The sequence below is a fragment of the Mustela lutreola genome, chromosome 5 (assembly GCF_030435805.1).
Source record: "Mustela lutreola isolate mMusLut2 chromosome 5, mMusLut2.pri, whole genome shotgun sequence".
Lineage (NCBI taxonomy): Eukaryota > Metazoa > Chordata > Mammalia > Carnivora > Mustelidae > Mustela > Mustela lutreola.
In genome coordinates, this window is record NC_081294.1 from 28,904,008 (window position 1) to 28,929,529 (window position 25,522).

The following is a 25,522-nucleotide window of genomic DNA, read 5'->3' on the forward strand; positions in this document are numbered from 1 at the left end:
TCATGGATGTGTTCAAACTCACATCCGTTTGTTATCCAGTCTCCCTCCCTGTAGTGCCACGCAGCCCCGAATGTAGTGTGGCTTCTAGATCATACTGGGTCAATTTATAATGCTGAAGTGCGTCTGTTGTTGCCTTAATGTTACTGCTTGTGGTAATGTCTTCTCTCCATGTGAACCAAATATTTTCCACAATTTTCCCATTCCTGTGCACTTAACTTCTTCCATCATGTGTGATTGAACATTTATTTGGTGAAGCTATGACTTGTCTGCTCCACAAGAGATCTCCGTGGGAGTAGGAACCACTGTTTGGCCATCTGCATCCCATCACTGGTTGCAGCGATGAGCTTGTGTTGGAGTAGATGTTATGTAAATAACTCATTGATCTGTGGGCTGACAACATTTGCTTAGTCTGACCTGCTGAATTTGCAGGCTATGTCAGTCATCATTCATTCAACCAATATCTGTTCAATCCGTACTCTGATAGCCACTGGGCATATAATCATCTATATGGGTCTTCGTGTATATTTATAACTGAAGGACTATAACCTGGAAAATCACAAGTTGATGTGTTATCATGGAAGGAGTAAAAACAAAGAGGAATTAAAGGCATACATCCAGTAAGGAACTTTTTGATGACCAGTAGAGCATATTCAGAATTTCTTTCCAGTGACTATCCAATAAACTTTCCTGAAGCTTAAGATAATTGTTGTTATTTCTTTCTCATATGAATGACCTACATTTATATTAATTCTTGATGTGTTTCTATCTTTACTCAAATGATACTACATTCCCACTTAGTAGAAAAAGATACTTATCGGTTTATACCTTTCTAGATTGATACCACTGATTCTTTTAGGAAAAGAGAGTTGTTTGCTAAAGTTACAAAGCGAGGCTTACTGTATTCCCACAAAACAGCTTGTCTCAGGTACTACAAGGAATCTTTATATTGTGAAAATACTCCCTTCCTATAATAACATTTAGCTGTCACATTCCTGTTACTATTGGTTTTGGTCATTCTCAAAAGTTTTGAGTCTTCTGTGATAGGTTTGACAATAAAATAAGACCTAATAAAATAGCAGGGTTGATTTTAAATTAGCTGAATGATTATACCTAGAGTGTTTAAGGCCCCATATCAAGCCGGAAAAACACCTAGTGAGGCTCTTGTGTTACACTTTTTTAAAAGCTCTGTCCTGTTCATATTTTTATCAAAAATTTGAAGACCTGCGAGGCACCTACACTGGGTTTTCAGATGACATAAGCCCCAAAAGAATAGCTTCTGCCTAAGATTGCGATTCAAAATCACTTCAATTGGCTGCAGTGCTGGATGGAAACCAACCAAATGAAGTTGAGCGGGGAATAAATGTATATTTCTGCTTTTAGATTCAGAAGGCATTTGTGCAATTACAGGATGGGGAAAGACTGAGCTTGGCACCAGTTCATGTGACTGAAAGCTTAATATGAACCAGCAGTGGGATGTGGTGGCTAAAAAAGAATGAATCTAGTCAGTTATAATTATTAATAGTTCACCGTACTCTGCACTGGTCACACTACATTGGGAGTGATTTGTTCATTCTGAGCACATTCAAGAGTGACTTTGACAAAACAAAGTAGCTGCTAAGAGGGTGTCAAAACCAATCCAAGACACATTTATTGGGCTCCTGTTTGGGGCAGGCAACATGCTAACTGATGTGGAAAATAAGATATGAAGAGACGTTGCCAATCTATAGCCTCAAGGAGTTGCAAAAGTAAAGGAAAGCGAGACAGGTACACACATGACTATAAAACAAAGCAGAGTAAGAAGTCAGGAAGCACAAAAAAAAGGGCTGTGGGAATTCAGGGGCTGGACCAAGGGTAGGATTTCCACAGGAAAGAAGGATGAGGGCAGAGGAAGCCTTAAAAGCCAAGATGTAGAGACAGGAAAACTCAAGGCTCGGCTAGGGAATCCTGGGTATACTACATTGCCTAGAAGAATGGGATAAGTCTTAGCAGGCAAGAAAGCTGGGCAAACAAGGTTTGTAGCGGAGCATGAGGGCACTGACTGGTGGGCAGTGGGAGGGATTACAGGTTGGTGAACATCTGGAAGTCATGATACATGAGGATCCATTGGAGAAATGTTGAGTCTTCAGTCTGGAGAAAAGAAGTCCAAGGTCCCTCTGGTCAATGTGAACCAGACTCACTTTGTGTTCTTCCAGAAGGAAAATTTTATCTCGGGAGAAAAAGGTTATAAGGAACCAGATTTTGCTTCTTTCTGAGCTTCTTTCTGTTTTAAAATTCAAAGCTACCCAACAATGAAGAGCTGGCCAAGGAGATGGTGGGCGCCACTGTGGTTAGGCTCAGAAAAAGTTTAATAACAGATACTCTAAAGGAAGGGGGGTGGGGGTGGAGAGAAATGCTGCAGCTTCACCAAGAGACATGGGAGCTCTAGGAATTACCCAAGGCTTTTGAAGTGTGTAATTATCCATGGTTGAGTGTTTTCTTTCTTTCTTTCTTTGGTTTAAGATCTCCAGTAGTATATCAACTTCTGAGTAAAGCCTGAATGTTAGAACCCCTCCCCCCAGTTCAGTAAGATGTCAGACTAATTCTAGCACAGGCTGCCCAGTGCTTTGACGGCAGCCACTCATCATCAATGCTCCGTGTGATCCTGAGCAAGTGATTTAACCTCCCTGTTTCCTAATCTGTCAATGGGGATTGACCATTGTTATCCCAACCTCGCAGGTTGTCTGGGAGGATTTAATGAGATAAAGCCCTTGGCCTGTGCCTAGCAGGGTGGAGTCTGAATTTAGGAACTGAGTTCTCACATTTTATAAATGTGTTCCAAGGACCCCTTCAGAGTTAAAAGTATTTTTATAAAACAAAAACATATCATCATAGAGGGGCTAACTTATCTGTACCAAATATTATACTAAGGCCTCACATTTAATCCTCAGAACAACCCCACGAAGTAAACTGTTATTATCCTCCATTTACTGAGACACTGAGCAGCGACGTATCTTGACTTGTCACAAGCTAGTAAGTGAGAGAGCCAGGACTCAAACCAAGCAAACCCTAGAGTATTACAATTATTTCCTTCCAGTACAGACCCACAGATTTCCCTGTTTTTCTCCAATTCCATTTCAAATCACTCTGCTGGATAATTTCATGCATTGTATTTGTTCAGGGCTGTTTCAAAAAAGCATATTTTGAAATCTTACTTATTATACTAAATACATGAGGGCGGCCCCATCAATCATGTCTTTGGCGGGACCGTTGAGAAGTTCCTTCATAAAAGCTGAGTGAATGCATGAATCAGTGAAACCGTTTTAATTGTAGAAGCTGGACTATAGCCACTTTTAAAAGAAGCTAGTTACCCTTAATATACCTTTGCTACCTTACTCCCTCTTCCCGTGATTTGCAAAGGGGCTGTGGTGGCTGTTCGAACCATTCATTTGAAATCATTCATTTGAGGGGCGCCCGGGTGACTCAGTCGGTTGAACATCTACCTTTGGCTCAGGTCATGATCCGAAGTCCTGGAATCAAGCCCTGCGTTGTGCTCCCGGCTCAGTGAGGAGCCTGCTTCTCCCTTTCTCGGTCCCCCTGCTTGTGCTCTCTCTCTATCAAACAAATCTTTTTTTTTTTTTTTTTTTAAGATCATGCATTTAAATTCAATTTTGCACCCCACTTTCATTTCCTCATTTATAAATCTTTTATCTCATATCTTTTTAACAACAATGTCCACAGTTCACTCCCCTCTCTCTCTTTTTCTCTCTCTTTTGTCTTTGGGGGATTTTTTGTCTTGTGTTTTTGCCATCTAATGTTACCAGATTTTACTCAAGACACATCCAGTAGTGTTTTTTCCATGTCCCGGTGATTGCATTGTTATCCACCCTATCCCCATTTTTCAAGTGAAAGAATTTTTATTAAGAATTTTTTTTCACAATTCAATCCAAGCAACATCAGTCTCCATTCAGCCGAACACCATTTCCACTTCCTGTCTCTGCCACCTTCCTGGATCTCTGAAGTCTATTCAGGAGAAGTGGAGTTGGATAGAAGGGCCTTCCCATTGTTTTCTTTGGAGAATTTACAGGAATTTCTAAATACGCTTTGAAAAAAGCATCAAAATATGAAACCGAGAAGTGCATAGAAACTCCATATATAGGTGTTAACAAAACTGAGGTAGAATAGGCAGAGGCAGCTCCCTAGGCTGGGCGGGGGGAGGGGAAAACTGGAACCGTCTTGCATCACTCCTGATGGACTGTGTTGGGAATAACTTGGTTCCATTGTCGCCCTTGGCGCAGGGGGCAAAAATGCAGCTTTTCCTGTTTCAAGGAGAGAATGTTCTCTTACTACACTTCAGGCAGGGGTAAGGAAAGCCAACCAAGTCTAGAATTTGCCACAGTCTTTTTCACTCGGCGGAGTGATACTGCTTTATTGTTTGGGTCAGGTAGCTGGGACCATAATCTCCCACTCCCTGGGTGCGACTATTCCTTTATAGATTAGATAAGAACAACTGATGAAGTTTTAAATGCTGAGAAAATTAATCAGAACTGAAAAGGGGTGTGTTGGCCACAGCCCAAGAAATATGCTGACTGAGATAAAAGCACCCACTGAACTTTTTCTCCGTTCCATGCTTCTGTGCTGGGTAGTCTGCCTCCCTTGTCTTTCCCTTGTCTCCCTCCTTCTGTCATTCTCTCAACCCCAGCTCTGTCCCCAGAGACTTCATTGGCACGCTCTCTTAACTGGCCAGAACGTGGAGTCAAATTTTTTAAAAAATTCTTCTTGTGTATTGTATCTGAGATCCTATGTCCTGGATTTAATTTAGAGAATAGCCGAAGGGAATGCATTTTTTCTCAATCATTTCTTTCTTTCTTTTTTTTTTTTTAATGAAATATATCTTTTGAAAATATGTTAATTTCAGTTTCAAGCCACAGACTTAACCTCAGTCCCTTTCCAGGTTCTCATATTGGCTTATGGTTCCAGAATCTTTTGATGGCAAAGAATGGGGTAGATGTTGGGTTGGAACGGTGGGCATGGCTCCTTTGGCCCCAGGAATCTCTGCTGCTTCCCAGCCTCATTTTAGGGCATGCAGACACACTCCTGTCTCAGCCGCTCTTCTGGGAATCAGGGCCAGGTCGAATTGGCTTTTAATGTCCATGTGTTGCTTTCAGTTTCTCTGAGGCTTTCAGTTCCTTTTCTCCTGTGAGGGACAGGCCTTCCTTGGGAAGAAAGGGAACCCCTTGAGTCTGACATGTTCTGCAGTCAGCTTGAGATGCCTTTTGATTAACTTTGGACAAGTCTGGCCCTGTTGTGGAATTCAGTCCTGCTCAGCATTCTGCCAGCCAGGAAACGTGCTGTCTTGACCATCATCTTCCTAAGAAAGTCGTGTGGGACCCAGAACGTACAGGCCTTTTCCACAGCAAGTAATTCAACCCAAAGTGAAGAGGGCTGCTTTGGAAACCGCAAACCATTCAAACAGTGGTTGGTTGTAAATCATGATTCTTTGGGGAAAGGGGGTGGGGGCTGGAGCTCTGGCCCTCAAAGAACTTCCTCTCATTAAACGAAAGCAATTTGCTGCTCTCCACACACTCTTTCTGCTGTAAGTGAAGTCACCTACTTTCCCCAGTCACATCAGTGGTCCTGGTGGGGGCTGGTTGATGGCCGGTTGATGGCCGGTTGTTGCCACATCTTTGCACATGACGGAGGTCTCTTCTCAAAGCCAGGCTTCACAGGTTAATCAAGAGTTGGTCTGATCAGCCCCTTGTCTCTATGGCCCAACCCATGCTTTTTCTTTTAGCCGCTATTTTCTGCAGTCCTGGGTTTCTAAATCTTGGCCAGAGGACAGTCATTCCTTTGTGCTCGACTGTTACAATGAGGTAACCAAAGAAAGGGTCTTGGTCTGAGGCTGTCAGCTGTTACTAATCACTACTCCCCAGCTCATCATGGGTCCAGCTCGCCTCTCCCTCTTGCTCTGCTTAGCACACATAAAGAAGATGAATTACTCCCTGGTTGCTCTTCAGAAAAGCATATTGTGCAGCACATTCCAATACCGTGAGCGAAGGATGGGCTAATGTGAAGGGTGAATGGGTATCTAAATCACCTCTCAGTGGGTCTTGTGCCGGCAGCTGTGTGCCTGTGAGAAGTAGATCTCAGAGCTGGCTCTTCCGAGGTTTTCTTGAGACCTTGCTGAGAGAGAGAGGGAGTCCCCATGGTGGGTTCCCTGGAAGGGCTCTACTAGGCAGTAATGAGAGTCTGTTCGATGGTTAAGACTAGTGTAGAGAAAAGCAAACTTGACCACTCAGAGGACCTCATCAAGCTGGTAACCCAGGAGAATCATTCTCCTTGCCAAATGTCAAGGAAGCCACTGGTGCTCTTTGATATTGAAGGTAGCAGCAGTTAAAGTTGGACCTCAGTTTCCCATCACTGCTTCCTGGTATGAAAGTTCATTTTTCAGAGGACAATAATAGCGAGAGAAAAAGGATTGTCTGCTGAGGATAAAGGGTGATTTATGTGAATTTTTATGCCACTAATAATATTGTCATCTCCCCTGGGATTTTCTTCTATTTAACAATCTTTCAAAACAGAGTGTTTCCCTTTTGCCTTTCCACACTTCATTTTACTAGTGAACAGTGGGAACTCAAAGAAAGACTTTTGTTGACAGTTTTAAGGGTCAAATTAAAAAATTAATTTGCCCGACAAATTATATGCTATCACAAGCAATAAATTTGCAGAGAAGCTTCCCTGTCATTCTCATGCAGTATAACCTCATAAAACTAGGTAATATTATAGGCGAATGAAATATCAAGTTTTGTGACATTATACACAGCTATATGGTTAGGAAATTTTGGCCAGGGGGAAAACCCCTGTGAAGGTACTTGTGATTTAATTGACCGTGAATTCCACAAAATTGTTCTCAGCTGCTTATGGAGATGGTTTAACTCTTCTTCACTAAGAATTACCGATTAAAGTAAATGCCTCTTTGCTCAAAACTGCATAAGGTTAATCTATTCTCAAACTTTCCCCCTTGTTACAATGTCTACAGAATTTCTGTTCAGCTCAACTGACCAGATATTAGACATCAGCACGCTTATTTCCTTGGTCTCCACTAGCCAGGTGAAATAAATTCTTGGGTGCTGTGGGCAGCCCAAGTTGTAGGAAGCAAGAATCACGGGAAGAAGAGACCACAGCTCATGGTTTCTTTTTAAAACCTCTACTGTTAACTGAATGTGGGTATCTACTGGTGTTTGCAAACTACTTTCTTTTTTTACCAGAACCTACAAATAAAATATAAATGTATTCATAGCTGGGTGTCCCCTCCAAAAAAAAAGGAAAAAAAAAAAAGGCAGGGGACACAAATATATTTTACACTGTGACCCAGCCACACACAATACATACATACAACTGAAAAAAGTTTCACGAACTAATACTTACCTTTACCATAGGCGATAGATACCCATTGGTATTTTCTATTCTGCACTCTTCCATTAATGGAAAACAATACTAGTCGTAACTCACTGAACAGATTTCATGACTTGCATGGTAAGCACGTGTTAGACCCCATCCGTCTCTTCCATTGCCTTCTGTGTGTTTATTTTTTCACTTCTTCACTCAGTGTTCTGTTAACGTAGGGACAGAGAGGACTTCAGCAGTTACTTCTATGGGCTCCTCTTCGAGAGTGCGTCATGGTAGAAAACGAGGGAAAATGATACAGAAGTGGGAGAGAGAGAAGGAAGGGAAAGATGGAGGGTGCTCCTGGTGGTGAGGGGTAAAGGTGTGCCAGCCTTCTGCCTTCCTGACCATCCCGGGGAAACCTTGCTGTGAGTGACACCTCCTCCCCCTAACCCCTCCCCAGTGTGTACTCATCTCCCCTCCCCCAACCCCCAGCTCTAGAAATGAAGCTCCAGGTGATGCCCAGTCACTCTGACCCACCAGAGCTGTCTCTCATTCTCCAAGATAGAATGAACCTATTTTGGATAAACTGGGGGAAGAGCAACTAAAACTGACGAATCTGAGTTTCAGAGTATTTGAAAGAATAAAAGCAACTTGAGTACTTGTAATTCACAGTAACCTAACCTAAATGTTAAAAAAAGAAAAAAGAAAAAAAAAAGTGTGTGTGTGTGTCCTCTCCCCGGCATAACAACAACGGTGATAAGAATGACTATTCAACACACGTTGATGGGGGACCTTCCTGCGCCAGCGCAGTTCTAACCACTGAGGCTGCATCAGTGAGTAAAACTAATGGTTCGGCTCTTTGGGCACTAAAATTCTCATAGAGAGAGACAGAATGATCATAACTAGCATTTATCAAGAATCTGCTTTGTCGGGGCGCCTGGGTGGCTCAGTGGGTTAAAGCCTCTGCCTTTAGCTCAGGTCATGATCCCGGCGTCCTGGGATCAAGCCCCGCATCGGGCTCTCTGCTCATCAGAGAGCCTGCTTCCCCCTCTCTCTCTGCCTGCCTCTCTGACTGCTTGTGATTTCTCTGTCTGTGTGTCAAATAAATAAATAAAATCTTAAAAAAAAAAAAAAAGAATCTGCTTTGTCTAAAGGCTTTATGTAAGTTTCCCCTAAGCTTGCAGTATAAATATTATTAGCTTCTTGTGTAGACGAAAGGAGGCTTAGAGAAGGCAAATACTACTTAGTAAATACCTTGTTTGTTATTTTTCTGCTTACTTAATAATAACAGCTAACATTTGTTGAATCCTTACTATGTGCCAAGCACTATGCTAAGTGCTTTCTCACTGAAAGTAGTCCCTTTAATGCCCGTGAAAAGCCAGTGAGAGAGCAGTCAGTGTTCCCATACTGCAGATGAGGAGACAGAGGCTGACAGAGCTGACAGAGGTCAGAAGGTCCCAGAGCCAGAAGCGGAATCCAGGTATTCTTATCTCAGAGCCTAAGCTCTTTATTAATGAACTCTAACTTAAAAAAAAAAAAAAAAAAGACTGAAAGCAAGAAAAAATGCCTGAGGTTGGCCTTAGTTTGAAATATTGTCTTTTAGATTAAGTTCTGAGGCTATATCCTGCGTATTAATTGTGCCTCAGAATTGTGATACAATCCATAGCTATCATTTCTGACCTCTTAAAGATTCTTCTGGTCCAGAACCCAGAGAATCTTGGAATTTTGACTTTTTTGCAATGGAGTCTATAAAGGGGCCAAAAGAAACTGTTTTAGTGAAGAAGAGCATAATATAGTTAAGACAGATTTAAAATGATATTTTATGCTCTTTCCCTCTGCCTCTCCCCTCCTTCCCTCTCCTCTGAGCTTTTGGACCCTCTTGCTCACTCTCCTCTCTGAGGGGTCCCGTGTGCCCGAGCTCCGGCAGTGGGCAGTTGTTTTAGGATACAAGAGCTCATTTCTCAATCTGTAAATAGGAAGTATGTTGTATTTTTAGAAGTTAACTTTCCTTAAAAAAAAAAAAAATCACCTTGTAGTCAAATGAATATGGCGCATGCTGGAGCCCATCCTTGACTTCCTTGTTGTCAGTTGGGCCATCTTGAAATTCTAGGATGGAGAACAGGTGGCTTTCATTACATGAGTATCTGAGTAGCCTGTTGAGGAGAAGGAGGGCCTCTAAAATAAAACAAAACCTGAAACAGACAGTATTCTTGAATCAGGAGTTACCATCCCCCCTTTTCTCTTCTTTCTGGGCCTGATCTAGTCCCTGGAAGAACAATGAAACGCCACAAGAATGAGTAGAAAGACAATTCATCCCAGAAGGCTTCTTCCTTAAATTTTGATTTTCAAAATCAGAGACAGGAATTGTTGGGGGAAGTAGAGTAAGCCACATGAATGGATAAGACATAGATTTTTAGCAGAGGGGAGAGTAAAATCCATGCAAATAGTAGAAACTTGAGAACTTGACATTATTTATATGTTATCCTTTTATACTTGGCTGAATGCATATTTCATATATCCAACGATTTACCAAATCCTTATATCAAATATTATACCAAAAGAAATCTAGTTGACAATACAGACTTACAGAGTTCCACATACATAATGACGAGACCCTCCCTCCCTACTCCACCCCTGCAATAAACATGAATGTGGTCCATATTTGTTAATGCCAAACTGATGACCAAAAGACTGTTTCTATAAATAAAGAAGTAAATGTGTATTTACCTATTTGCATTAAGAAACTCTCTTGTCTTCCTTCCTCTCTCTTCAAAGTGACTGCTGCCTAAAATACCCAGCTTTCTGAAGCTAAGTCTTAAATCTTTTACATTCAAAAAATGTCTATTTAATCCCTCTTAGATGCTTAACTCATAGGTTTGCAGAAATGACAGATGGATTGCTTTCTTGATGATTGGTTCTTCTTGAAGGGTTGGTTTTTAGAAAGGAGAATATGATTCATGTACTCACAGCCAGCAAGTATCAATGATCCTCCATGCTCCATTAGAACATGCTCTTGGCTGTTTTCCTAGAAATGATGAGAAATTTGTACTAATCGATGAGTTCTCTAGCTAGTCCTTCTGGTGACCAGCGTAATACACTGCCTCTGAAGGTAGGGAATGTTGAATAATGTGCTAGAGTTTTTTCAGTTAGCTACCGCCAATGGAATTCTCCTCCAGCTTGTCCATTAAAAGCGAGGTATAGGGGAAAGAGTGATTCCTTGAGAGGGCAGGTTCAAACTCTGCCACTGCCTTTTGCTAGCTGTGCAACACTGGACAAATTACTTAACTTCTGTGATCTTCTGTATGTTCACCTTTGAAATGATATCAGTGACACCTACAGCCTACAGTTGTGATGAAATTAGATGAATATATGACATTGGTTGGGGGTGGGATTTTGTGAGTGAATTAGGGAACTGGCACAAAAGTTAACTCCAAATATGTAAAATATGTAAGCACAACAAGCACATCGTTATAATTGGAAAACCAGTCATGGTACTTGTGGCAACTGTGCAATATAGTATTCCTTGGGTTTCAAGAGAGTCTTAATTCTGATGGCAGATTGTTTTCATAATAAAGATGTCAAGATGTCTTGAATGAATCTGGTTTAGCTAAACCCATTTCAAATGATGAAAAAGAGACCAGCCGAGATTATTATCTTTACTACTTGTTCTGGAATGTGTTTCTCAAATGTATGTTTAGACAAACACATAGTTGTTGTAACACACTCCCATTAGTACCTACACACCCAAGTGACCTCCTGTCTCCTTTGCCCCAGTGTCCTTTTCTTCCACGTATTTTGAAGTAACAAGGCTCAATTAAAATTTTCCCTTCCCAAACATTTAGGGCACTTCCTGCCCTAAGTTCCCTTTTCCACAAAGTGATTCAGTACTTTACCCTTGCCCCCAGACACTCTGATGTTTGTGTGTAGTCTCTGGTATAGAGCTTTGTCTCAAATTTCATGAGACTAAGGAACAGAGATGATCACTGAGTTTGAGTAAGGGAGAGGAAGAGAGACACTGCTCACGTAACATTTTGTCTTCTAGAGCTCATCCTAATCTTTTCCTGGTATTACCAGTATCAGGACCATTCTCTTTCAGGCCCTGTGTCTGGCAGATTGTCTTCATCCATCCTGCCCTTGCCCTCACAATAGTGTGTGACCTTGTTCATGGTGGTCCCTTTGGTTTTAAGAGCCTGTGTCAGAGAAAAGGGGAGTGGTCAGAGTTTCAGAGTTGGGGGGGGGGATGGAGAACCAGGAGCGGAGGTAGGCAAGCAACCTATGGGGAACTCCGGGCCCCCTCTCAGAAAAGGACCTACATGGGGAACTGGTTCATGAAGATCCTCTGCTCTACCCCCACACACTCCTCCTTCCTTGGCTGAAATAATAGCAGCTGTTGCTTTATTCTCTTGCAAAGGAAAAGGGTCAACATATAGAGTTTGGTGAGCCTCTCCTTTGACGATCAGTTCTCCTTCTAGACTCACTGCTAAAAACATGCCTTGGTGGTTGTCTTCAGCTATTTCAGAATTTTAAAAGTATGGAGAAAATACTTTCGTACTGGTTTTCATTTGCTAAATTTTAAAAATCCTATAAATAAGAATTCTTTTTTTCTTCAAGTTTATAGCCTTGTAGCTGTGGACCCTGGGAGAGCTCCCCCCATCCCTAGCCCTATGGTGGGAAGGATGGAGATTTAAGCCTCCTCTTTTGTTTGCCACTTTGGTTTCCAGTACTCTGCCTTGACCACTTAGCGTTCTCTCTGAATAGCTATAGGTCGGGAGTAGTGGGTAGGAACGTCAGAGAAGAGTTGGCGTGAGAATGGAACTGCACCACAGAATAGAAGGCAAGAGGGAAAGAAAGCATCTTGGAGGAAGAAAATACTGCTGCCTGGTACCCCCTAGCAGAGATATCCGGCCTATTGTGCCCACACCACTTGCTGCTGAAGAATTTCAGGCTTCAGTGGTGACAAGCTCAGGCAATAATGGGAAAGAGAGTGAGCCCCTTCTGAGAGAAATTACTGCAAGCACAGAAAGCCAAGATATTTGAGATGTGATTCAGACTTGAGGATGAAACACTGAGGATGGGACATTTGACTGAAAACAGATTAGCCCATTTTTAAGGTTGGCAAATAAATGGCACCATCCCAGTATTGGATAGTTAGCCCTGGGTTTCTTGAAACCCAGGGAAAGGGTAGGAGAAGCTAAGTTCATGCATTAAAGCCAAAGTTGGCCGCCTTGTTTGTGAGAGCTCCAGTTGGTCTCCTCAGTGGCAGAAAGTATATGATAATTAGTGTTATAAGAACAAAGTGCAAGTTCCCACTCCATTTTACTTGGTATTGACTAAGACCTTAGTCATTTAAGTGTTTTTTAATCTGCATTATGGGTTGTTGTTAAAAATAACATATCAGATACTAAGTAAGTGCTTATTTTGAAAATTATGAATGATGTTATTCAAATACAAATGAAATTATAAATTGAAAGCCCTGGTGTCAATTCTCATGGGACTTACCATTATATCACATTTTGGGGGCAAACCCAGCCCAATCATGGATACTCTTTTTTTCAATACTTTACCTTACTCTAAATATGTTGGTATGAACAAAGTTACTACCTAAAAATTAAATCACTGGTAGAATCTGATACTGGTCATTGGAGTACAGTATAACCTTTTAATACATTTATAAAAAGGCAATTCTTAAGTAGTAAAGAAAATAAAATTTTAATTAGTAAAGAAAACCATGTTATGATTGGATTATGCTATAATTGGATTTTAGTGTTTTATGAGATTAGGAGGGGAAAGAAAGAAGAAAAGTGAAGAAATAGCTAATGAAACAGAACAGCCCATATTATTATCATCTGATCTTTTGAGGGGTTTGTGTCATGTCCAGTTTTTTACTATCCCAAGAGACATTAAGATATGTTCCATTTGCTAGAGCAGGAAGGGAAATCTTGAAAGTCACACCTCCTTTTTTACCTAGGATAACACCTCGCCTGAGGTAGACTTTGAAGATGTCCTGAAAACAATGGGGCGAAGATGTTTAACATGAGATAAGGTACTCCATGCCCAGGGGAGAAGGTAGAAACAGGAGAAGAACCCCACCAAACAGAGAATTTTTTTTTTAAACTTTGATGAGATGAGATGAAATGAAACCCCAGAGAAACTATTTGAGAACTTTGGCTTTATAACCCAATGTCTAATTTGAATGCAAATTGATGATAAGTTGTTAGGTGATCAGAATAACGGCTTCTATTTTGCATAAAAACATGGAAAAAAGACTCCCAAGTGCGTATATAAAATAATAAGTCTTTTCAAAATTGTTAATGCTAGTTTACCGGTGTGAGTCACCACAGTGACTTGAGATAGGCTCAGGTTATCCTGCCAGAAATTTTTTTTGAGTAGCTCTTCATACACACACACTACTCACTATTTACACTCATAGCTTCCCCAACCAGTAATAACCTAGGAAAGAATTTGATTGCCCTTTTAAATCATTAGAGAGCCACATGAAATCAACTCTTGAGGCAGGAAATGGGTGATCAGGTGTTTGCTGCCACAGCTGATGATGGGCCATTCTTTGGCTTTTTTCTTTCACCTTTTATGATGCCCTGATGGAATTTGATGCCAAGTTCTCATAACTTGTATAAAATCCCATTGCCGGGTTGGAATGAGGGTAAGGGGGTTGTTGAAGGAATGACTGTCCCCTACCTTCCTCTGGAAAATTCTTTGGACTTATTCCTGAAAATCTCCTTCTGTTTGCCTTCACCAGGAATGGCGGCCCTAGATAGTAAGGCATCAGGGAAGATGGGAATGCGAGCGGTAGTCTATTACATGACTACAACCATCATTGCCGTGGTAATTGGCATAGTCATTGTCATCATCATCCATCCTGGGAAGGGCACAAAGGAAAACATGCACAGAGAAGGCAAAATTGTTCAAGTGACAGCTGCAGACGCCTTCCTGGACTTGATCAGGTACGTCCTTGCAAGCCCACCCCTTGGGGTATATTCTGACTGCCCAACCCCTCTTTTGGGGGAGCTAGTCAAACTGCAGGTCAGGTGTCTAACTGCACCAGCCTTGCTGGCTTGAAGAGAAGGTCACATCTCCATTTCTTTCTAACAGAAGTTACAGCTTTTGTTTTCTGATCTAATGGGAAAGAGATGAGAAGAGCAAAGAGGGGATAAAGATTTTGAGTCCCTTGCTTTTAGGATTCAGGATCTGATCACTCACTTCTCTTCTCAGCTGTGCAGCTTACCTTGGAATATGAGTAAGTCTTACCTTATTGTCTTGCTGTTTAAGGCTAGTTTTTATTCAACTGTAGCCTGTTGATTGGACTCTTCTAATGTAGAACTTGTCACCGGTATTATCATCCATTAGGCACAACAATTTCTGTCCAGAAAGGCCTTTCAGGATCATCTGGTTATACCTGTTCTAACATCTTCCTTTTACACTATTGCCAAAGAAAGGATTTGGCAGACCAGCAACGAAAGAGTAAAAGATGGCTTCTTTAGCATTGTTTTGTGTACAAACTACACACTAATTGCAATGAGTCTTATCTAGTACTTGAAACAGATTTGATGGTAGCGTCATCTCACACAGAACTATGAAATAAACCCGAGTTTGATCCTGGCACCTTCCTCATTGCTGTCTCTACACACCAGCCTTTGTGTCGGTCAGATCCTGGCAGGAAGCATATTGCATATTCAAAAGGATCAGTGAAAGGGCTTTGGAAAAGTACAGGCAGGGTTAAGGGAACCTACAAGGCATGGTGAGGCACCACCAGCAATAGGAAGCTTTAAGGCTTTTCACCATTTTTTCCATGACATTTACCATTGGGTAGGTTAGGTTAGGAGTATTGTATTATATTCTCTTTCTATAGGATTTCTACTCCTTGTTTGAAGAATTGGGAGCTTGTCGTTACAAGTCTGGTTGATTCATCAGAGTACTGTGTGTTTCTGCCTCTCCTTGCCCCAGCGGTAGGTGTATGAGTAGCCCATCCCCACCAGTCACTTGGCTCCAGCATTTTTCCTGAAATCTCCTGAACTCACATTTCTATCAAGATTTATATAGATAGACCCACTGAGCATAGATAGGAAGGAGATGGAAACAGGATGGTCTAGGCGGTAAGAAGAAAGGGACAAGAGTTGATGACCTTAAAACATGACTTTGATAACCTACAACTGCTGGAATGTCAGGCTCTGCAACTTCCTGGGCCATGTTTCCTTCTCCCATAGTCTCTCTCTTTCTTTTTTTTTTTAACAAACTCTATCAATTTTAATTACTGAAAATGTTTCAATGTAAATCATATCTTCTCTATCACACAATACATCTTCTACTACTAGGAGTACCAGATCGTTAAAGATTCCAGTTTATATTTTCATGCTAAACAGAATTTCATTGACTTTAAAAATAAGCATTTTTCATTTTTTCCATGGAATACCTGTTAAAAAATGTCACAAGTAACTAGTGCAAATGAAGCTTTCGAGTGGAGTACACAATCAATAAACACTTGCAGATTTCCACAAGAAACCCAGCACTATGTTCATTGCCATATTCCTCTTTTCCAGTCTACATTTTTTTGGCCCAGTAAAGGCTTCACCGGGCCCAGACCCTCCCCCACACACCCAGCATTGTACTCCTTACATACACGGGAAATAATGAACGGCTCTCATGGCCAAATGCGGGCAGAAAAAGAGGCAGAAAGGGACTTGAACAATTTTCGAGTGCAAATATCACCTAGGGGTAATGCAGAATGGTCTTCCTCTTTTAAGAGTCCCAAGTTCTCCAATTAAAATTCTTTAAATAAAAGTACCAGCCTACCCCACTCCCCCTCCTCTGGAAACTACAGGAAGAAATGGTTTCTGTTTAGATACCGACTTTTCCCGCTCTGACTTCTCCGGCCTCCAAGGTTGCAGATGCCCCTATCCCCACGCCAAATACCTCCTCTACCTCCTTGTCCCACAGTCTTAAACCTTGGGGCCCTAATGATAGTTTATTCCAATATCCTCTTCAACAGATGAATCAGCAGAGAACTACATGGGTGTAGTGCCTTGGCCAAGTTCATCCAGCTGGTTAGGGACTCCCCAGCTAGATGGTGGCCCCTTGAACTCCACCATGAACCCAGACCTGCTCTGAGAAAGTGCCAAACCTTGCCACATGGACCACAAGTTTAAATTTTGTGAGCCATCTCCCCATTGGTCACCAAAGAGCCTCAAAAGCTCCAGCAATTCAGAATCAAGAGCCCATCCTCCAGCTGGCCTTTGGGTGGACTTTGTGGAAGATAAAATTCCAGTCTGACCATGACATTTGATTCAGAACAGTTGGTCCATGAACACATGGCATAGTATCAAAATGGGTATTATTAAATAAGAACTCAGTTAACCAGAGTGTTTGTAACCAAAGGTGTTTCCATGCTCACTTTGGTTCTTCCCGGGAGAAATATTTGATGATATAATGACCAAATTTTAAAAATCCCATTGTCTGACGAAAGGACAGATGAGTTGAATTTGAGACTTCCCTGAAAAATATGAACTACGTGGGCCCCACACAGGGATGACCATATGTCCCACATCAAGTCATAAAATCCACTAAAACCTTTCTTCTTATCCATTTGCTGCTTGGTTTAATACAGTCTTTAACTTAGACACAATGAAAAAATATTTAAGAAGCAAACTTATTATTTGAGAAATTTTTCAAATGACCATTATTTTCTCTGCAGGAATATGTTCCCTCCAAATCTGGTGGAAGCCTGCTTTAAACAGGTAAACAAACACTCTATAGCCACTAATTCACTTTTGAAATTCCTCTTGGCATACCACACAGAGCAGGATCCTCTTGTTTATTTTATTTTACTTTTTCCACTTCTCTACAATAAGAAACACTTTTTTGCCAACCAGCTGGAAAGCACTAGGGTTTTCTGAGGAATTTGCAGGGGATGGGGAGGTCTTACTTTGTTTTAAAGGCTTAGTAGTTGCCAGATACTCTAAGTCTTGCATACAAGTACCTCATTGAGTCTCTGTTAATTATTAAGAAGGCCAATCAGGACACTCCCTTCTTCTCTCTGCCCACCACCCCCCAACATTCCACACACAAAAGCCCACCAAGCAAACAAACAGTATAAGACATATTTACAACTCAGCTTTAAAGATTAGGGAGATTATTCAAGTTTCTGGTTTAATTAAAAAAATCAGTGGGTTGGCTTTTGAAAGTCTACTAAGGGCCTTATGGATTCTGAAGGAGGAATCATATCAGAAATGGCATCATCATTTCTTAAATGCCTGCTGTGTTGTATTTGGTCCTCACATGAATGGGATGGCTATCATTGTCTTCATTTTCAGTGATGAGACAACTCATCTATGATAATGCAGAAGGATTATTTAATAGTCACAAGATCTCACAAGTTATAAATGGTAGATCCAGAATTCAGATCCATCGCATTGACTCCAAATTCTATCCTCTTTCTGCTCCTACATTCTGTGAAGTCCAGCTCCTTTTAGCCCGGATACACAAAATGCTTGGCTCTCTGTGTTATGGATACAAATACATTTTACTGTTTGGGGGTGAAGTTTATTCTAACTTCACCTGAATAAAAAAATTTGTTACCCAAAATACTAAAAGGAATACAATTAGACATTCTGGGTTGAATAATAGTTCCTGAACATTTCTCCAGATGGTGTCACTTCACCCTAGTTGTAATTCCCTAACCCTTCTGCTTAGGATCTCTAAAGCAAACAAAATAAAACTCCAGCCCAATGGAGGACTAACTTGTACACATTCAAGTCATTCTTTGGTTCTCCTCCCTTTTTTAAAAAATTCTTACTGACTATTTTTAATAGGTAATGCATGCACACACTGCAAAATTCAAACAATCCTTTCTTTTAAAAGAAAGTCTAAGAAGTCAAAATCAAACTTTATTCAAAACCTGCAATAATCATAAATAATAACCCCCTTTCAATCTAACCAGCCCACCCCAGCACCATGGGGCTGACTATTCTAATTAGTCAGCTGGCACTGGGCAACATCAAAAATGCTGATTTCTAGCAGCACTGGGAAAAGTGCTGACTTGAGCAGATTTATTATATTTGGTTTTGGATTGCATTTCCAGGATTTTCAAAGGGAAGCAAATGTATCTTCCCAGATCTATTTGTCTTAGACCAAAATGCAAATGAGGTTGCAATTTCTGTAGGCTACAAACTGTGTCTAAGGGGAAAGAGTCGGAGCCATATGAAAGGCTAATCAGGATTGGAAATCTACCCTAGACAATCCATAAAATGCAGAAGCATCCCAGCGAAGTAGAGATTTGAACATTGATTGGAAGAGGAGACTTAAATGGGCCAATTTCCTTGTCACTTAGGATTACCAGCAGTATCAATGATTGGTCAGAGATGTGTCCATAGTATTAACGGCTGGTTATGCCCTTGTTTGAGAGTAGTGGTTTCCCACTGGACACAAAAGTCTCCCCTTCACTCTTGGTAGCAAAATGGCCCAACACTTCATGTACAACTAAGCGTTCTTCCCCTAGACTGTAGATCCAGGCAACACCCATTCATAATTACTCTCTGATTCTTTACTACCATCAACATAAAGACCAGGCATTCTACTCTCATTAAAATCATAGATGGGTGGGCTTAAATTTTTTATGTGGTCGTAGTCAAATACTGAGTCTTCTGTCTGGGACATCTATGTAGAAGCTGTTGAGAAAAGGCTAATTTGAATAAGAAGAGAAATTCCTTTATAAACTTGAGAACTAGGTTGTCATCCTCAACTATTAATCAAGTATCTATTCTTAAGAATTGATATTATCAGAAATGCCTTGAAGATCATTGTTTGGGGATTTTTAAATTTTTTTTAATTTCACTAAGGCTTCTTTTATTCTAGTATAGTTAACATACAGTATTATATTAGTTTTGGGTATGTCATATATTGATTTGACAGTTCTATACATTATTCAGCACTCATCATGATAAGTGTACTCTAATTCTCATCACCTATTGTCCCCATCTCCTATCCCCCCAACCCCCTCCTCTGATAACCATCTATTTGTTATCTGTAGCTAAGAATCTGTTTCTTGGTTTGTCTCTCTGTCTCTCTTTTTTTTTCTTTGTTTTGTTTCTTAAATTCCACATATGAGTGAAATCACAGGGTATCTGTCTGCCTCTGACCAACTCATTTTGCTTAGCGTTATACTCTCTAGATCCTTCCATGTCATTGCAAATGGCAAGATTTCATTCTTTTTATGGCTGAATACTATTCCATTATGTATATATTTATCTTCTTTGTTGATATGTATATGTATATCTTCATATATGTGTGTGTGTGTGTGTCTGTGTGTCTGTGTCTGTGTGTGTGTATCTCACATCTTCTTTAACCATTCATCTATTGATGGACACTTGGGTTGCTTCCATAATTTGGCTCTTGTAGATAATGCTGCTATAAACATAGGGGTGCATAGGGGATTTTTAGATTTTTAATATTAGCTGAAATCTACCTCACTAAGTCTAATCCCCAAAGGGCTTTGTTACTGAGCACCATTAGCCAACATTAGCTGGCTTTAAAATTTACAATGCATTCTCATATATTCTGCTTAATTTGATCACAACAACACCGTGAGGTAGAACCACTGTGGTTATTTCTGTTTCACAGATGTCAAAAAGACCAAAATGATGTCTGGTTGATTTGTCTATGATCCCATAGCATGACAGATAATAAAGGGACTATATGAATATTTAGATTTACCGCTTTTTAAAAGCCCATTTTTAGCGATTTTACTAGGGTTTCAGAAGAAAGCAAAAGCACATGTATATTTCAGACTCTTCAGCCAGATACATCTTCCTGCTATGATTTGTCTTGTGTTTGAGTGTGTGTGTATCTGTGCTGGAGAAGTAGTAGAGGTTTGTCACAGATTAGACAAATGCTAGCTAGATACCTTCTATAACAGTATTCTCTGAATGCGAGGTTAATGTATATCATTAGAGAAAATTGGGACAACAGACAAGTAAAAAGAAGAAAACAAAAACCACCTCTAATCCCTGTTGTGCCTTTTCTTTTTTAAGTTTAAAACCAGCTATGAGAAGAGAAGCTTTAAAGTGCCTGCTCAGTCCAATGAAACGCTCGTCGGCGCTGTGATAAACAATGTGTCAGAGGCCATGGAGACTCTTACAAGGATCAGAGAGGAGTTGGTCCCAGTCCCAGGGTCTGTGAATGGGGTCAATGCTCTGGGACTAGTTGTCTTCTCCATGTGCTTTGGATTTGTGATTGGCAACATGAAAGAGCAGGGTCAAGCCCTGAAAGAGTTCTTTGATTCTCTTAATGAAGCCATCATGAGATTGGTAGCGGTGATAATGTGGTACGTATTTCCACTTACTGTATATGTCATATACAGATGTTTATTGCCATCAGCATGGGTTCTGTACCAAGGAAGTTGCCACCAGGCGGGATGGCCGATGGCAACAATCTCACTTGGGTAAGCACATGAAAATCAACAATTTTGGGGGCCTATAGTGGCCTTGGAGCCCATCTGCAAACTCCTCTTAATAAGTTTGCTTCCTTGTTTTTGAAAGGTGTCTACTGCTTTTCTGGCTGGTGGGATCCCATTCCTCATTCCTTCATTTTTTATCTATTTGGTATTCAGTTATATATTTCAATATATATTTATTGAGTGTCTACTATATACCAAGCATACAATGCCACACACTCTGGCTATAGAAATGAAGAAAACAGACAAGGATGTCCCAGAACTTCTATTCTTTTAAGGGATATAGAAAAATAAACAAATCAACCAAATGCTTTAGTAACAAATGCTGTGAAAAAATAAATAAATAAAACGCCAGATTTTATTTTATGCGATGTGAAAAAAAGTGTCTGGGGAGGAATCACAAAATTTATCCTGGATTTTAGCCTCTGAGGAGGTGACTTTTTTCGCTGAGATCTGAATAACTAGGAGAAAGTAGCCACACAAAGTGCCAAGAGAAGAGCATTCACAGTAGAGGGCAAAGCAAACATAGAACACCCTTGACCATCAGAAAAAGTGAGATCTCCTCTCCTCCGTTTTTATCCCTAAGAAAGAAATGTAAAGTCATGGCAGTCCAGCTGCCTGCCCAAGGGACTCATGGGGAGGGTTATAGAATGCCAGTCCACTGTTCATAACAAAACTTCTTCAAAAAAAGTTGAGAGTAGAACACAAAGGAAACGACTAAATCCGCGGAGGAACATTGACCTTGGAAAGTAAATTCTCGCCAGCTGGGAGAGAGCACTTTGGTTTAGGCCTCATGTGGGGGTTGCTTTATCCTTTACTTCTAATCCAGACTCCTTCTTGGCACTGGAAGGAGGAAGGCATCCATTTCTAAGAAAAACACTCACCAACATGATTAAAAATACCCTTTGTCTTTATGGCCATGAAAGCCCAGAGAAATCCATTTCTCAGGAGCTTGTACGAGGTGGATATGAACTTGGGCACGAAGGCTGATCAGAATGTGATCTCCACAGGAGCCCTTGGTTGAAATCGTGGAGCCCCTCCTTTGAAATCCTGGCAGAGCTGAAAGTGGACATTTATCTTCATATTATTAAAATGCCTCCACCTTTCACCTCTTTTATGAAAGAAACCCATTCAAGGCTGCTGAATGAACCTCACATGTAGCTTTTCAAGCTGTACATTCGCCCGCACATTCAACATTGAGTTATTACTTTTCTGAAAACAGGTACTCTTATAATTTCCTGGCCTGGGTTTTGAAAGGAGTTTTAAAAAGAAGCATTGTATTTTCAACTTGAAATAAGACCTCCACAGTTCTCTTCTCCTTAGGGGTGATTGGCCCCTCTGTGTTTGGTAACCGTGAGTTTGGTTGCATCTTACCACGCACATCAGACAAAGGAGCGAAAGAGGGGCAGAGGGACATTTATGCAGCAAAGGTTGTTAGACATACAAGTTATTTTGTGTCTCACTTGTTCTTTCTTGAAATGTGTCGGGGGAAGATCTCAAAAGCCAGTGGCAGCCTATGGGTGATAATTACTTAATTAGAACACCTATAACCTGATCATGGTAGTGCGTACATGCGCATTATTAATTTTAGTAGCTTTGAATTTATTATACAATTGCCTTTGATCTGTGGCAAATGGTACTAGTCTTCCGTTTGCACTAAAACGTAAGATGTATTCTTTTTTTTTTTTTTTTTTAATTTCTTAAGTGAGTAAGGGAGAGTGACAGAAAAGGAGCAGGGGGAGAGGCAGACTCCCTGCTGAGATGCGGGCTCCATCTGATCCCAGGACTCAGGGATGGTGACCTGAGCCAAAGGCAGATGCTTAACCGACTGAGCCACCCAGGCACCATAAAATTTATTCTTAGAATAAATTTATTTAAGAGTTGATTTGAAGGGACACCTGGGTGACTCGGTCGGTTAAGCGGCTGCCTTTGGCTCAGGTCATGATCCCAGAGTCCTGGGATGGGGTCCCGCGTCGGGCTCCTTGCTCAGTGGGAAGCCTGCTTCTCCCTCTGCCTTTGCCTGGCACTCTGCCTGCTTGTGCTCTCTCTCTCTGACAAATAAATAATTTTTTTAAAAAAATCTTTAAAAAAAAATTAATTTGAAGACCAATACTAAGTAATATTGTAAGTGGTGTATAATGTGGGAGGAAAATAATAACAGACTTTGATGAAGAGAGATGACTGCAAATCTAAAACACTGAAATGGCACTGTGCGCATCTTGCTTTAACTTGGAAATCAGGCTCTGCTGTGGGAAATGCTCCCAAAGTCTGGATATTGGTTCAGTGGATTCTGGCTCTTCAGAGTACTTAGAAAGAGAACAAAAGGCAGGGGCAGTTGGGTGGCATCTGAGGACCACAGAAGTGATCCAGGTGGAGTGAAAGGGGAGTGATCTAGAAAAAGAGGTGAGTTTAAAAACCTCTGTACTGGCCCTTTTTCACAGCCTCAGGAGGAAAAAAAATGTGACGTAGAGAAATTCTGAGTGAGAGGAAAGCCTTTTTATGTACCATTTGTGTGTGTGTGTGTGTATATATATATATATGATTTTATTTACTTATTTGACAGACAGAGATCACAAGTAGGCAGAGAGGCAGGCAGAGAGAGCGGAGGAAGCAGGCTCCCTGCCAAGCAGAGAGCCTGATGTGGGATTTGATCCCAGGACCCTGGGATCATGACCTGAGCGGAAGGCAGAGACTTTAACCCACTGAGCCACCCAGGCGCCCCACCATTTACATTTTTAAAAGAAAAAAAAAAAAGAACTTCACAGTTTCTGCAAGTTCTAATAGTATCCTGGGCACAAAAGTTTGGGCCATCAACTCTGTCATATTTTCTTGCCACTTGGTAGTTTCTATGGAATAGCTCGTTGGAAATCAGACTTCCAACCGTGCGTGTGTTGCTTCTACATAGGTACGCCCCTCTGGGCATCCTCTTCCTGATTGCAGGGAAAATTGTTGAGATGGAAGACATGGGAGTGATTGGGGGGCAGCTTGCCATGTACACGGTGACCGTCATCGTCGGCCTGCTCATTCACGCCGTCATCGTCTTGCCCCTCCTCTACTTCTTGGTAACGCGGAAAAACCCTTGGGTTTTTATCGGAGGGTTGCTGCAAGCCCTCATCACAGCTCTCGGAACCTCCTCCAGGTATGGATGTCCATTGTGTGGCTCACTTCCGTCAGAAAAAAGTGTCTCAGACTTAACTTTGATCCAGAATCTTGGTAGTGGTCCTGAGGGGCTGGTGGGGGCGGGGAGAGCTGAGCGGTGGTTCTGGGTTTTAAACTTCCAGACATTCGATTTGGCATTTTCATGCAGGTGCTAATCAGACCTAGTTGGGATGCAGGGAATGATGGTCGGTATACCCTTTGGGGAGACAGATGGAAATCAGCTCTTCCTTTCCTGCCCACTGTCATCTCTCTCTTCCAGTTGGCCTGTGCCCGAGGAAAAGATGGCAGAGTCACTCAGCACAGGGGTGGGGAGAGGGGAGTAATCACACGTCTTCCCAGATGAACCCAGGAGCGAGAGAGCTGCCAAATAACCCAGGGAGGCAACCCATGCTCTCCTGGCCCTGTTCCCCTATTTATACAAGTGCTGACTTAAGTTCCCTTTAAATTAGGACTTAGGAGAGGAAGGAACTAGGTCCAAAATATCAAACACATAGTCATGATCTAACAGATCTGGACGGTCAGCTGACACACCCTTTTTTTTATTTTTTCCCCATGCTCAGTTCTGCTACCCTACCCATCACCTTTAAGTGCTTAGAAGAGAACAATGGCGTGGACAAACGTGTCACCAGATTCGTGCTCCCAGTGGGGGCCACCATTAACATGGATGGGACCGCACTCTATGAGGCTTTGGCTGCCATTTTCATTGCTCAAGTTAACAACTTTGAGCTGAACTTTGGACAGATCATTACAATCAGGTATGAGGAAGGTTCTATACAACATTTTCTTAAGAATGACTTTAAATGCTGAGGCGGTGATCAAGGATTGGATGAAGAACCTGGTTGGAAAGGGGATCAAACCTAAACAAAAGCTTGGGGGGTTGTGGCAATAGATTTATTTTTTATATTTAGATATTTTATTCATTTTTTTTAAAAAATTACAGATGTACACATTTATTAATAATGAAATTCTAATAATATAGAAATGTAGAAGTTAAAAAAATGTAACTTCCCTGCCACCATCACCACCCCCATCTTTCTACAAGTCACTTCTGTTAATGTTTGGGGTATAAAGACCTTTTCTTACACCTAGACACAAACACTTTTTAGTAATTAATGGAAACATGCCATACATACTGCATGTCGCTGGATTAATTTATTTATCAATATATCAATATCAATTTCAATATCAATGTATCAATAAAACAGCTAGCACTTTCCTTTAAAATCTACAGAATACATAGTAAGGGTAATTCCTTCTAAAAAATGTCAGATTATACTTCAGTTTTATTTTTTATTTTTTATTTTTTAAAGATTTTATTTATTTATTTGTCATAGAGAGAGAAGCGAGAGCAAGCACAGGCAGACAGAGTGGCAGGCAGAGGCAGAGGGAGAAGCAGGCTCCCCGCCAAGCAGGGAACCCGATGTGGGACTCGATCCCAGGACGCTGGGATCATGACCTGAGCCGAAGGCAGCCGCTTAACCAACTGAGCCACCCAGGCGTCCCAATACTTCAGTTTTAAAAGGCATTAAAATATGT

The 25,522-nt window shown here is 41.2% G+C and overlaps 1 protein-coding gene across 1 annotated transcript in view; it reads left to right on the forward strand.

The window, feature by feature from the left end:
- The window catches only part of SLC1A3 (solute carrier family 1 member 3), a 76,809-nt gene that overhangs the window by 44,049 nt on the left and 7,238 nt on the right, over positions 1-25,522 (forward strand). The window contains exons 4-8 of the mRNA XM_059173812.1: positions 14,123-14,327; positions 17,072-17,114; positions 20,406-20,698; positions 23,733-23,966; positions 24,547-24,741. Coding sequence (XP_059029795.1) covers positions 14,123-14,327; positions 17,072-17,114; positions 20,406-20,698; positions 23,733-23,966; positions 24,547-24,741 — 970 coding nt within the window. The remainder of the gene's footprint in view (positions 1-14,122; positions 14,328-17,071; positions 17,115-20,405; positions 20,699-23,732; positions 23,967-24,546; positions 24,742-25,522) is intronic.